The sequence below is a fragment of the Pongo pygmaeus genome, chromosome 8, assembly GCF_028885625.2.
Source record: "Pongo pygmaeus isolate AG05252 chromosome 8, NHGRI_mPonPyg2-v2.0_pri, whole genome shotgun sequence".
Lineage (NCBI taxonomy): Eukaryota > Metazoa > Chordata > Mammalia > Primates > Hominidae > Pongo > Pongo pygmaeus.
Genome location: NC_072381.2, coordinates 127,925,794 through 127,939,501, shown reverse-complemented (window position 1 = coordinate 127,939,501; position 13,708 = coordinate 127,925,794). Strand labels below are relative to the sequence as shown.

General features: G+C 48.5%; 1 protein-coding gene across 1 annotated transcript in view; it reads right to left on the bottom strand.

Moving 5' to 3' along the window:
- Positions 1 to 10,026: 10,026 nt before the first annotated feature.
- HTRA1 (HtrA serine peptidase 1) overlaps positions 10,027 to 13,708 on the bottom strand; it is a 54,186-nt gene continuing 50,504 nt past the window's right edge. The window contains exons 8-9 of the mRNA XM_054436221.2: positions 12,847 to 12,942; positions 10,027 to 10,744 (exon numbers count right to left, since the gene is read on the bottom strand). Coding sequence (XP_054292196.1) covers positions 10,576 to 10,744; positions 12,847 to 12,942 — 265 coding nt within the window. The 3' untranslated portion in view covers positions 10,027 to 10,575. The remainder of the gene's footprint in view (positions 10,745 to 12,846; positions 12,943 to 13,708) is intronic.

Here is a 13,708-nt window from a genome sequence, read left to right as displayed (position 1 = left end):
GGGAGGTGATAGTGGCTGCATGGAAGAGAGGCAGCTCAGGTCTTTGTCACAAGGACAGGTCACTGCCCCCCGCCCCACCACAGGAGACGGGTTTTTGTGCCCAGGGCATAGGACTGCATGGGGAAGGCAGCCTACCTGGAGCACCTCACAGAGTCACACTGACCCAAGGCACAGCATATGTATCCATCTTGTCACAGCCTCCCAGTCCTCATCAGTCAAGAACAGATTTTCTTTCATGGGAATGTATGTTTCTGTCATGGGGAAAGAATGGGGTTAGGAAGCACTGGCAGGGAAGGTCGGGAGGAATGCACCTTAGTGCCACGTGGGAGCCAAATGAGAGCCACCTGCCACACTCTAGCTATTGCAATGGGATTTTTCACTTTTATTTCAGGCTTAAATTCAACAACATGAACCTGCTGGGGGAGTCGCTTCCTTTGGGAAGTTCCAAAACCGTGAGAAAAGTATGACAGTGAAAGAGATCTGACCTAACCAACCCCCATCTTGCCTTTAACCTCAAACTGCCTTTGGTCATGCCTCGACTTGGGCCAAATTAACTTTGGGAGAAATTTAGTTTATACTTTAAATGATAATAGCCCTTCCCCAAAACTAAACCGCCTTTGTAAAGCTAATGAAATTCCCCCAGGTTAGGAGGATTACAGGTGCCTGAATTCTGCTAAGGTGTAGACAGGTGTCCTGAGTAAAGGTGAGCAGATAGTGCTCTTCAGAGAAGAACTGTAACCGCCCAATGGGTTTTTCTTGCCCACTGCCCAGATAGAGCCAATTTATAATGATTACATTGATAAATAATTACCAGCCGTTATTCTGGAGGTCACAAGGTTTGCAACTTCCCCAATTACTCCTGCAGACAACAACACTCTTGCAGAACCTAAGGTTGGCCTTTTGAGATGTCCTTTCAGGTTTTTTGCATTTCTCATGACCAATGGCTCCACCCAGACCCACCAACCTGTCCTGTGGCCCCACCCAGAAGCAAACTCAGCACACATGAGGACCATTTCCCACACGCCTAAGATTGCAACCCCCCAACCAATCAGCAGCACCCATTCCCTAGCCATCCCCCTATCCCCAAACTATCTTTGAAAAACCCTAGCCTCCAAATGTTCAGGGAGGCTGATTTGAGTAATAATAAAACTCTGGTCTCCCATTTAATCCAGCTCTATGTGTGTAAAACTCTTTCTTTATTGTAATTCCCCTGTCTTGATAGATTAGCTCTGAGCAGTGGGCAAGAAAAACGCATTGAGTGGTTACAGTTCTTCTCTGAAGAGCACTCTCTGCTCACCTTTGCCCAGGACACCTGCCTTAGATCTGCAACCTGAGCCAATGCAGGATGCTGCTGGGGGGCCATCATGGGGGTCTTTTTCTGGGTCAGACAGGTGCTTCTTCTGGCTCTAGAGCTTGATAATGAGCCTCAGATTATTCCATTTTTAAATTTTAATTAATAGACTTTTTTAGAGCAGTTTTAGTTTCACAGCTAAATTGAGCAGGATGTATAGATAGTACCCCTATGCCCCCTGCCTGCCCCAACCCCCAGTCGCCCCCATTATCAACATCCCTCACCAGAGTCGTACATTAGTTACCTAATGATGAACCTACACAGACATGTCATCATCACAAAATCCATAGATTACATTAGGGTTTATTTTTGGTGTTGTATATTCTATGGATATTGACAAATGTATGTGTCTATCATTACAATATCATGCAAAATAGTTGCACTGCCCTAAAAATCCTGTGTTTCACCTCTTTATCTCTCCCTCCACCCAACTCCTAGCAACCGCTGATCTTTTCACTGTCTCTGTAATTTTCTAGAATGTTACTGTTTCTATAATTTTCCAGAATGTTATATAATTGGAATCATATACTATGTAGTTTTGTCAGATTGGCTTCTTTCACTTAGCAATATCCATTCAAGTTTCCTCCGTGCCTTTTCATGGCTTGATAGCTCATTCCTTTTTAGCACTGAATAATATTCCATTGTCTGGGTGTGTTGAAGTTTCCTTATCCATTACCTGCTGAAGGACATTTAGCTGCTTCCCATTTTTCGGTAATTATGAATAAAGCTGCTAGAAACACCCATGCTTGGGTTTTTGTGTGCACATAAATTTTCTATCCAGATGCTTTTAAGCATTTTTATACTTTGAGGGTTTTCAGCTTAACATACTTTAAGTAATTTCCACTGATGAGAACACTGTGGCTGAAAAATGTTTACCCCTTAGCCCATCCAGGACAAGACTGTGCTCAGGCAATCTGACCAATCCACAGTGGCCCCTGCAGTGAGAACCAGCATACAAGCCCTAGAGGCAGACAGCCTGGTTTCCACCCTCTGCTCTGACTTCAGTAGCTCTGTGTCATTTGGCAAGGAAAGCTGCCTCTCTGAGCTTGTTTCCTTCTCTAAAAAGATGGGTAGCAACATTGACTAAGGTGTGGTGGGAATTCAATGGGTTGAGGACTGTATAGACTTAGCACAGTACCAGGCACAAAACCAGTGCTTGATAAAAGTTAGCAAAAATGGGTGTATGGCCAAGGTTAAAAGTAGACACTGATGTGACAAGCCCCTAACTCAGTATCCCGAGAGAACATTCTCTTGAAACCTCCCTTCCCTTGGATGTGCCTTCGTGCATGTAAGAAAGCTGCTCATATTCTTCCATCTTGACTCCACCTTTCTCAATTGCTGTCCTTAAACTGAAGTCAGTGCAACTCATTTATGAAGGAAAGGACAAGAGTGATAAATGGGAAAATAGCTTAAAAGTTGAGGAGTCTTGGTTGTTGGAATTTCTGATGCAGTTTGAATACCACACAAATGACTTCCTTGGGCTTCTCTTCGTTGAGGTTCCTAGAGCCTGTTTATGCTCGGCATCCATGCAAGGCCTTTGGTGATGGTGCCTATTTTCTACACTGGGTATCATCTCAGACTTTGTGTCTGAATATAATGACTCATCAGAAGGGAACACAATGGAAAATGTACAAGACAGACGCGATACTCAAGAATCAACGGAGCCAGGCATCTGAGATGGGGAGACAGGTGTCCCTACGGGCTCTCCCTCTTATTGCCTACAGCATTGATGACCTTTCACAGGAGGTGATGCCCATGGAACATGGTGTGAACTTTTCAGTCTTAGAAAATCATTCCCACAAATCAACCACTGAGCTTGTGTCAGGCCGGCTTCACCACTTCAGAGTTAGACCAGTAGAAAATTACATCACGGTGCAAAGTGGGTCTTCAGTTACAAACGTTGGGCATCAGACAAAGGGGAAAATGGCATGGGGGTTAAAAGAGAGGGCTCCAGGGCCAGATATACTGGGTTTCAATGTGTCAGCTACCTCTCCTCCCTGCTGTGTGACTTCAGGCTGGTTACTTAACAGCTCTGTTCCTCAATGTCCTCATCTGTAAAATGGAGATTCTAACAAGATCTCATGGGGCAGCTGTGAAATGCTGTATGTACATCACATGTCATGGTGGTTGGTGGTGCTGACAATGATGGTGGGTGAGGCGCGGAGATGGGCTGAAGGAGGACCAGCTGGCGTGCATAAACGCTTACCTGACCAGGTGAGACACAGTTAACTGAACGCTGTTTCCAGACAGAGTCTGTGCCACTTTTTATTCTTTTTTTAAAGTAAAAACGCATTTGTTAGTGTTTATTTCATTTGATCTTTGCTGATTCCTGGCAGAGCCGTAACTGAGGCAATGTCTTTTAAAAGTTCTAAACGAAACAACTGCCCACTGGCAGGAAGTCCTCTCCCATGTGTGTGCCCCATCCACATTCTGACGGAAGCAGCAGGGCCTCGGCCTCCGAGTTGGGAGCTGGCACTGGCAGCAGTGAGTCAGCCCAGCTGGACCCCCCACATAGGATGCTGAGGGGGTGGGCAGCCCAGATAGACTCTCCCAGAACCAGGCCCAGTGCCCTGAAAAGACTGGGGCCCTACTGATGGGTTTTCAACCTGCAGACATGATTTGATTCCAAAACTGGCATCCCCTTGGCAGTCAGACTCCTTTCTGGGGGCCGTGGCTGAGTGATGTCACCCCTCAGGTATTTCCCAAGATCTCCAAACAACAGAGGAGCCTGGGACCCTTGTGCATGGTGGAGAGAGAAGGGGGCCCAGGGAGAACAGTCCACCCCCAGACACACCACGGGGTGACTTGAGAACTTTTTCAGGGACATGAAGGAAGCTCATCCAATCAGATCAGATAATGACTGAGGAGGTGAGAGAAAGAGAGAGGCAGGCAACATAGTGCTGGAACCTTGAAGAGTCTTTGGGGCATTGGCAAATCAGCAGTTTTTAAACTCAAATGACCATAACTTTTATCGCCTTGTGAAGTACAGGAGCTAGATAATAATTATAGGGACAGTAAAATAGACAGAGGTGAGTGTGGGACGGAACCTGGCATGTCCCCCTACTAGCTCCAGGCACTTCTGTTTCCCCATGTGCTAAAATGAATACTTGATCTAACAGCACAGACAGCCCCAACTTACAACGCTTGTGGTGTGGGAGCAATACGCATTCAGCAGGAGTCCCAACACAACCATTCCGTTTTTCATGTTCAGAACAGTACTCAATAATTGATGACATGAGCTATTCCACAATTTATTATAAACAGGCTTTGTGTGAGGTGATTTTGCCCAATGGAAGGCTAACGTCAGTGTCCTGAGCATGTTTAAGGTGGGCTACGCTGAGCAATGACGTTCGGTAGGTGAGGTGTAGTAAATGCATTTTCAACTTACAGTATTTTCCATCTACAATGAATTTACTGGGACAAAACCCCATCTTGAGTCAAAGAGCATCTGATCTGCTCACGAGGTGCCTAGAAGGAATGATGTAAGACAGCCGTGGTGGTGCCACTTATGACCAAGCATGAGCACATGGCCGGTGCCCACACACCATTCCCCGGCGCCTCAGACACGAGGAGGGGCTGACACCGGCCACTGGCCACTTTTTACAGATGAGGACAAGGAATCTCAGCAAAATTAAGGGAATTGCCCCAAGTGTCATGGTCAGTAAAGCCCAGAGCTGGGACTGAACCCACGATCAGGAGCATTCCCTCCACTGGGCCTTGGCTGCAGTGGTTTTGAGAGCAGCTGTTGAAAGAGGGGATCAATGGTAGACTCAGAGAGAGACTTCAATGGTAGACTTCTCGCCTCCACCTGAGGTTCCCCTCCCTTCGAGGTCAACGTGTGAGGCCCTCACAGGTCCTGTAGTGTATCCCTCACAAACCACCCACTTGCACTACTCTGAGAGTGAGACCCGCTCGCTTTAGCCCCTGGGCACCCCACTGGCCTCCTTCTGTTCTGGGCCCCACTCTCTCCCTCCCCAGCCTCACCCCCTCCTCACACTCCCACTCCCAATATGCCCAGCACAGTCCTGGGTGCACTGTGGTTATGCAAAAAGATGGATTCCATGAAAGAATGCATGCTAAGAGGATTCTTTCCTCCAGTGGCAGATGTGACTGTCCAGGGACGTGTGGGCCCACCTTAGCTGTCAGCTAATCCGTATTGACTGACACCTGCTTTGCAGGCTGGGTTCAGCCCTATGGCCTCAACAGTGGAAAGGCTGATGGACTTGGCCCCTTGGAGCTGCAGCCCCAGAGTGAGTCCCGACAAGGGAACAGGCAGTTAGGACAGCACATGGCCAGCGTGCGAGCTCCTGGCAGGGTGGCCGGGTAGGGCAGATGGTGAAGAGATGGGGAGGAGCTTCCATGCACGGGGCAGGGAGGGTACTAGGATTTAGGTGTGGAGACAGGAGAAAGAACAGCCTGTTCAAGGAATGGAAGTGAATTCCACATGACAGAGAATCGAGAGCAGGAGAGGAATGGAGAGGTGAGAGTGGAAGGAAAGTGGGGACCAAGTCAGGAAGGGGCTCAGATGTCCCAGAAAGGTGTTTAGTCTTGTTCCAGGGAGACTGGGGACGAGGCAAGGCTGAGTTGTGTGCTCCTGACCTGTCCCAGACATGGGAGCACTTGTCTCCTCTGGTCAGATACACCAGGCCAGGGACTTGGGGCCCCCACTCTCCCCACTCTCCTCCCTACTTCCCCACAAAGGCGTGTCCTACCCCCACCAGAGACAAGCTGAGTGGCCTTGGGCAAGTTACTTAATCTCTCTGAGCCTTCATTCCTTCACCTATAAAATGGTATAATAATAGTTTCTATTCCCTGGCATTACTGAGGGGACTAAGTGAGATATGTGTGTAAAATGCTTGTACTGTGCTTGGCACAGAAAGCCTTAGCGACAGCACCTGCTGCCACCTTCCACACCCTGCACGCCACATCCACACTCATCCTACGGTAGCATTTACTACGTGACATTGCCATTTCTATTGTTAACATCACTCTTCTCCCCCGGATGCAGCTCAGACATGATGCCTCCTCTCACCGGTTTCCCTTTACCATGGCAAGGAAGCCTCCAGTGCCCACCTGTTGGGCTCCAGAATGCTAATCAATGCACGCACCTGTCCCAGCTGGTCCAGGGCAGCAGTGAGCAGGGCTCCAAGGCTAGAACGCTCACAAAGGTCACCAAAAACATGTGTCTCTAAATGGGACTGGCTCTTCAAGAGAGATTTGATTGTTCTCTTGCCTCAGGGATAGAAAAGAGTCCCATCTCCTGAGCAAGTTACCCTGGAGGTGGGGGCAGTGCAGCAAAAAGCAGCCCCCAGGGCAGCCCACCTGCTCCCATGAGCCTGCTCCAGACTCCTCAGGCTTGGCTGTTCCCCGGACTCAACCAGGGAGCTGATACTGGACACACACCCAGAGCAGGGACCTCATCAGAAGGTCAGGGAGCTGAGAGGGAGGCCCAGACAGCAGGTCTCCTATTTTTTTTTTTTTTTTTTTTTGACAGGGTCTTGCTCTGTCACCCAGGCTAGAGTGTAACGGTGAGATCACAGCTCATAGCAGCCTTGACTTCCCAGGCTCAAGTGACCCTCCCACCTAAGCCTCCCAAGTAGCTGGGACCACAGGCACACACCACCACGCCTGGCTAATTTTTGTATTTTTTGTAGAGACAGGGTTTCACCATGATGCCCAGGCTGGTCTTGAACTCCTTGATCCACCTGCCTCAGCCTCTCAAAGTGCTGGGATTATGGGCACAGGCCACCACGCCCGGCCACAGGTCTCTTTTAAGCTCCTTCACACTGAGCCTCACAATCCGCCTCAACCCAGTGCTCTAGATGGTTCTCACCAATGGATCAGCATTCGCAGGATGGACAGCAGAAACCTATCGCCCTCCAGCACTGAGCCACTCTGACGCTGTCATACCTCTGACCTTATCTACAACCACCTTCAGAGGTGCAACCTTGAACTGGACTGGCCCATTCACCCAGATATATGTCCACACAACCTCAGCGAGGCCTGGCCCTGACTTCAGTGGTATTTGCTGAAATGGGCCAAGCATCCTTGCCAGCCCATGGAAATGCTATCATCCAAGGTTCAGACCTGTCTAAAATATTAACCAGGTGGAGACAATCACCGTGCAGGTTCTGATAACAACATGTGCTGCTCCTCACCACGCCCACCAGACAGGAGCATTCTTCCTAATTTTCAGATGTAGAAATGGAGTCAGAAAAGACAAGACCCCCCAGGCGTGGTGGCTCCTGCCTTTGGGAGGCCGAGGTGGGCAGATCGCTTGAGCTCTGGAGTTTGAGACCAGCATGGGCAACATGATGAGACCCTACCTCTACAAAAATTACAAAAATTAGCAGGGCATGACAGTGCACACTGTATTCCTGGCTACCCTGGAGGCTGAGGTCGGAAGATCACGTGAATCCGGGAGGTCAAGACTGCAATGAGCCATGATCAAACCACTGCACTCTAGCCTGAGCAACAGAATGAGACCCTGTCAAGAAAAAAAAAAAAAGACAGAGGACCCTGTATAGAGCTGCCCATCTCAGATTCACTCAGCCAAGCCTGAAAGGCACAGCAAGGAGACCCCTGCACACCAGGGCCTCTCTGCTGGCCAGTGCATCAAAAGAAGTATCTGGCAGGGCGGGGTGGGGACAGTCACACAATGCAGATGTGCTGGGGAAGCCCAGCCACGTGGTTGGCTCACAATTTGCAGAAGCTGGAAGCAGAGGACTAGAGCCAGGGGTGCTGGGATTGGAAGAGGCACTGCTGAGCCCACATTTGGTGAGCAGGAGTTCTCCAGGAGCCAGAACAGTGGGCAGGTGCTGGCCCACCAGCCAGAGGGCTGTTAAAGTGACCTTGGAGAGACCAGAAGCGGCCAAGAAGAACTAGAAACTGAGCTCCATGGAAGCAGAGATGGACCCAACTGAGGGCATTTTACAGATGAAAAATAGGCAGACAGGTTAAGGGACTTGCTCAAGGTCACACAGCCAGTAAGATATATAGACACTAGATTTAAACCCAAATCCATCTATAACTCCGAAAGCCATGCTGTTTCGACTCAGTGCTCTGCCTCCAGGCTTTAAGACTAATTTATGTTGCAAGACCCTGCATCACAGCCTAAAGCAAGCAGAAGAAACAACTATTCTGGAGGTCTTCAAATGTGAGGTGGGGGTTCCAGGACAAGTAGCCCCCGTGGGACACAGGGTCTCAAGGGTAAATGCAACCATATAACCAAACATGTAATATGCAACAATGTGGCAAGCTGCCATTTCTGTCCTGTGTGTGACCACATATGCAGGCAAAACTCCAACCCCGTCCAGTGTCCTGCAGAGATGTTGCAGAGTGTTTACAGAGGCCGCAGGCCGGTCTGTCACCAAGCCAGTTTCTTCCAGCAGAACTGTCTGTGATCTCCCAGATGCCTGACAGGCTGAAGACAGATAGGCTCAGGCCGGGGCTGGGTCTGACCTCAATGCCACCCACGGCATCCTCCCCACCTGTGGCAGCACCTCAGCTCCGGGGACCACCCAGGAAAGCAGGCCCACATACAAAACATCTGAGAATGAACCCCTGAAGCCACAAGCCATTCTGAGTCATCACCTTTAATGGAGAAGGGAGGGAATGCAAAACACACTCCCACAGCTAAAGGACTGGCTGGCTCCTTCCTGACTCTACTAGGTCATTCAACCTGAGAGCAAAGAGACATGCCAGGGTTGCAACGGGCCACAAGCTGCCCAGCCGCCGAGCACCAACACTGATGAGGGCCGTGCTCAACTGGACTGCCCCTGCATTTAAGTTGGCCCTTTGGCCTTCCGCAGCCTCCCCAGTTACGAGTTGGACCTTATGCCTCTGTTGATGGAGGAAGGATTCAGCTCTCAGTCGGGAGAACTGAACCTCCATCCGGTCCAAGTTCCTCCTTTTGACTGCTGACAGTTGGAAAGCTTTGACCCGCTGCTCTTGGTGTAAACAGCATCCTCTCTGGTGTGTGCTCCCCACAGGGACATAGGTCTGTGCAAACTTCCAAGCTAAAACTGTGCAAGTCCTCTTGGGTCAGCCTCCCAAACTTTTGGAAAGCTTTCATGGAGATAAAGGTGCCTGCGGCTGCTTCTAGCTGCACCTGTTTGAGGGCACGTCAAGGGGAGTCCTCCTCTAAACTCACCAAGGCTTAAGGCCTAGTTCTCATTTCACAACCTAGGGCAAATGAGGTCAGCTGCAGCCGTGTGCATTCTGGGCCCATTCTGGGGTTGCATCCTGGTCTCCTGAGCTGTCTCCCTTTCAGAAAGAGACTTGGCTTCTGAACTGAAGCTCTACAGAGGGAGAGCCTGCGTCTTTCCTGCTCTCACTGACCACACACTTACAATGCCTGGCACAGAGCAGAGACCCAGAAAATCTTTGTTGACTAATTGCATGCTGTATGAGGTCAACAGACTCTCTTTCATTTGACAAGCTCCGGATGCGAGTGCAACTGTCCTCAAGTCCCGCTTCATAAAGCCAGGGTGTCCGAGCAGAGTTGTTCTTAACCCTAGTAAATCCCATGGGATGATTTTGAAATAACTCATAAGACTAAGAGCTCAAACCTGCGTGGACAATGCAGTCTAATGAGGAGCCCACTGACATTAGAATCATTCCAAAAAGACTGCAACGAGCTGCTCTTGGGAAAGGAAAATAAGCACTACAGAAAGCAATGTGTAAGAAGTACTTTAATAGCTCAAACTCAAGAGTCATCGTGCTCCCAGTTCCAAAGAGATTCCTAAAAGAGGCAACTTTGGCCATTTCAGAAGCCGGCGCTCACCCACCCGGGGTCTCTGTGCATTGACCTTTGGGTGCTGACTTGGAGAAAAGCACAAACATGACCAGTCCCATCCTGGCTCCCGTGGGGCTTCTTCTATCTACGCATTGTATCGACTGCATTAGTTGGACTAAGATGATGACTCAGTTAAAGGAGGAGACAAATGCTGACTGTCTAAGCAAGAATGGCCCAAGCTGGCAAGAAAAAGCACACTGCATACATAGGATACAGAAGGGCAGAGCTTCTGCCTGCGGATCTGCAACATTACACTTGTTTTGCCTGCAAACTATCAAGGAGGATTCTGTTGGCGAGGGAGTCTCCACTGAACAAACAAAATGGCGGTCAAAAGTCTTGAGAGTCCTATTCCAGCAGCCCAGAGTCCTCATCCGTCATCCACGGGAGAGTCTTTGAGGGAAACATGAAGTCCAGCTCATGCCTCTGCCTATGGGTCAATTTCTTCAGGAATCACTGTGATCATGATGTCTTCATTACCCCTGCGGACCACCATGTTCAGGGTGCTTTCCCTTTTAATGACGTCACTGACATCATTGGCGGAGACCACGGACTGTCCATTGATGCTGATTATGACGTCGTTTTCCTTGAGACCACCACTGCAACACACAGGGAAACACAATGGCAATGTTTCATGTTTCCATTCCTCTTGGTCTGACTTTACATGGACAGAGGCACAGTTTAGAACCTAAAAGCCCAGAGCAAACAGGATTGGATGGTGGTGAACTTAGAATAATTCAAACCATCAGTGGGTCAGGCACAGTGGCTCATGCCTGTAATCCCAGCACTTTGGGAGGCTGAGGCAGGTGGAACAACTGAGGTTAGGAGTTCAAGACCAGCCTGGCCAACATGGTGAAGCCCCGTCTCTACTAAAATTACAAAAAAAAAAAAAAGAGCCAGGTTTGGTGGTGGGCACCTGTAATCCCAGCTACTCAGAGACTGAGGCAAGAGATTCACTTGAACCCAGGAGGTGGAGGTTGCAGTGAGCCAAGATTGTGCCACTGCACTCCAGCCTGGGCGACAGAGTGGGATTCCATCTCAAAAAAAATAAAATAAAATAAAAAATAAACCATCAGTAGATTGGTTTACTTTTTAAGGTTTTTTTTTTTAATAATGTTCGTTTTTCCCCACTTTTTTTAATTTTTATTTTTTGAGATGGGGTCTCAATTGTTGCCCAAGCTAGTCTCAAACTCCTGGGCTCAAGGGATCCTTCTGCTTCAGCCTCCTGAGTAGCTGGGATTACATGCATGTGCCATGATGCTGGGCTCCTTTTGAGATTTTTAGGCTAAATCATCCATTGTGTCCACTGTAGAAATGCCTACTAACACTTGTGTGGCCTTATGACCCCAGGGAGATCAAAGGTCAAGATTGACCCCAAAGTGGGGAAGGATGTACCAGGTACTATCTGCCATGTAGTTGGCCAGATATCTGCCAGATAGTTGGCCACTATCTGGCCAACTTGCTTATAATGGGTATTGCAACTCAGAATGCAGTTCCTACAGGGGTGGGCGGAATGCTTCTGTTAAGAGGCACTTCCTTTGTGTAGTTGCCACTATAACTGTAGCTCTTATATAGCTCAGCGTCAAAACGCTGTCATGGTCCTTCATGGGCTAGCACAAGGGTCTGCAAACTTTTTCTGTAAAGGGCTCCATAGGAAATATTTTAGGCTTTGCAGTACATATGGTCTCTGTTGAAGCTACTCAACTCTGCTGTTCCAGCACAAAAGCCACCACAGATGTCATAAACCAAATTTCAGTGGACACTGAAATTTGAATTTCATACAAATTTAACATATCACAAAATACTATTCTTATTTCAGGATTTTTTCAACCATTTAAATGTTCTCACTCATAAGTGGGAGCTAAGCTACAAGGACACAAAGGCATAAGAATGATACAATGGACTCTGGGGACTCAAGGGTAAAGGCTGGGACAGGGATGAGGGATAAAAGACTACAAATTGGGTTCAGTGTACACTGCTCGGGTGATGGGTGCACCAAAACCTCACAAATCACCACCAAAGAATTTACTCATGTAACCAAATACCACCTGTTCCCCCAAAAACCTATGAAAATAAAAAATAAGTAAAAATAAAAATAAAATGCAAAAACTATTCTTAGCCCACAGCTCCATATAAAAGCAGGCAGTGGGCCAGATCCAGCCCCCAGGGCACATTTGCTGGTCCCTCTCCAGCACTTTTCTCTGGATATTCCGCCAGTACAGGTAACAAACCCTGATGGATGGTTGAACTACTTCTTGTCATGTCACTTTGATATCACTTGGGTTATTTTTCTGGTATGGGCCTGTCAGAGACAATCTGGAAGACTCCAGGAGGAGAAGGGTCCCAAAGCCTAGAAAAGGACCACCATGTGAGGGTTTGGGGACACTGTTCCTGAAACCCTCTCTCTGGCCAGCCAGGCCATTCCAGAGACTCATTATGAGTCTGCTACTGCTCTGTCCATCTGGAGGGTCCTTGTGGAGTGAGGACTTTTGAAGACAGAAGGCAGTCTCCTATGGATGAGTCCCGAGCTGAACCAGGTCGGAAGGCCCGGCCAGCAGGAATGACCAGCAACGTCCGACCACGTCTGTCAAGGATCAACACAATCATCTGAGCCAGTAGAAAAGGAACAGCGCTCCCTCTTCCTGCTACCCCCATAGGAACAACAAGAATATTGGGAAAAGAGAAAATGACTCTAACTCACGCTTCTGCTGGGGTATCAGGAATTACTTCAATTATATACGCTCCTGAGATCACGTCTGGGAAGTCCCGGTGCCGGTCCTTCAGCTCTTTGGCTTTGCTGCTCCAGAGAAAAAGCACCCGTGTTAGTGTGAAGCAACACCAGGCCTTCCCCAGGCAAAACTCAGCTCTCACCAGTTCCCGTCTTCTCCCTGGGTCTAATGTAAAATTCCTCCAGGAGTTCTGATCCTATTTTAAAATTGCCTGTCTACCAGAGTCAAAGAAAGATTTACTTGGTAACAGCAAGGAAAGTGCTTTCATCATTACTATTATTTCTTTTTTTCTTTTTCTTTTTTTTTTTTTTTTTTTTGAGACAGAGTCTTGCTCTATCGCCCAGGCTGGAGTGCAATGGTGCAGTCTCAGTTCACCGCAACCTCCATTTCCCGGGTTCAAGCAATTCTCCTGCCTCAGCCACCCGAGTAGCTGGGATTACAGGTGCCTGCCACCAAGCCCGGCTAATTTTTTATATTTTTAGTAGAAACAGGGTTTCACAAATTGGCCAGGCTGCTCTCGAACTCCTGGCCTCAAGTGATCTGCCCGCCTTGGCCTCCCAAAGTGCTGGGATTACAGATGTGAGCCACCTCACCCAGCCATCATCATTGTTATTATTTCTTAATTAATAGTAGCTATTACTAAGGAGTCAGTAAAGTATAGTGGTTGGCCTGGTTTGCAGCCCTAGCTCTGCCATTTGCTAGCTGTGTGACCTCGGACAGTTGCTTCTCTGTGCCTTCATTTCCTCACCTGCAAAATGGGGATAATAACAGTACCCTACAACATGAGTTGTGAGGATCAGATGAGGTCATCCCAGTAAGGCACCTGGCCCAGTA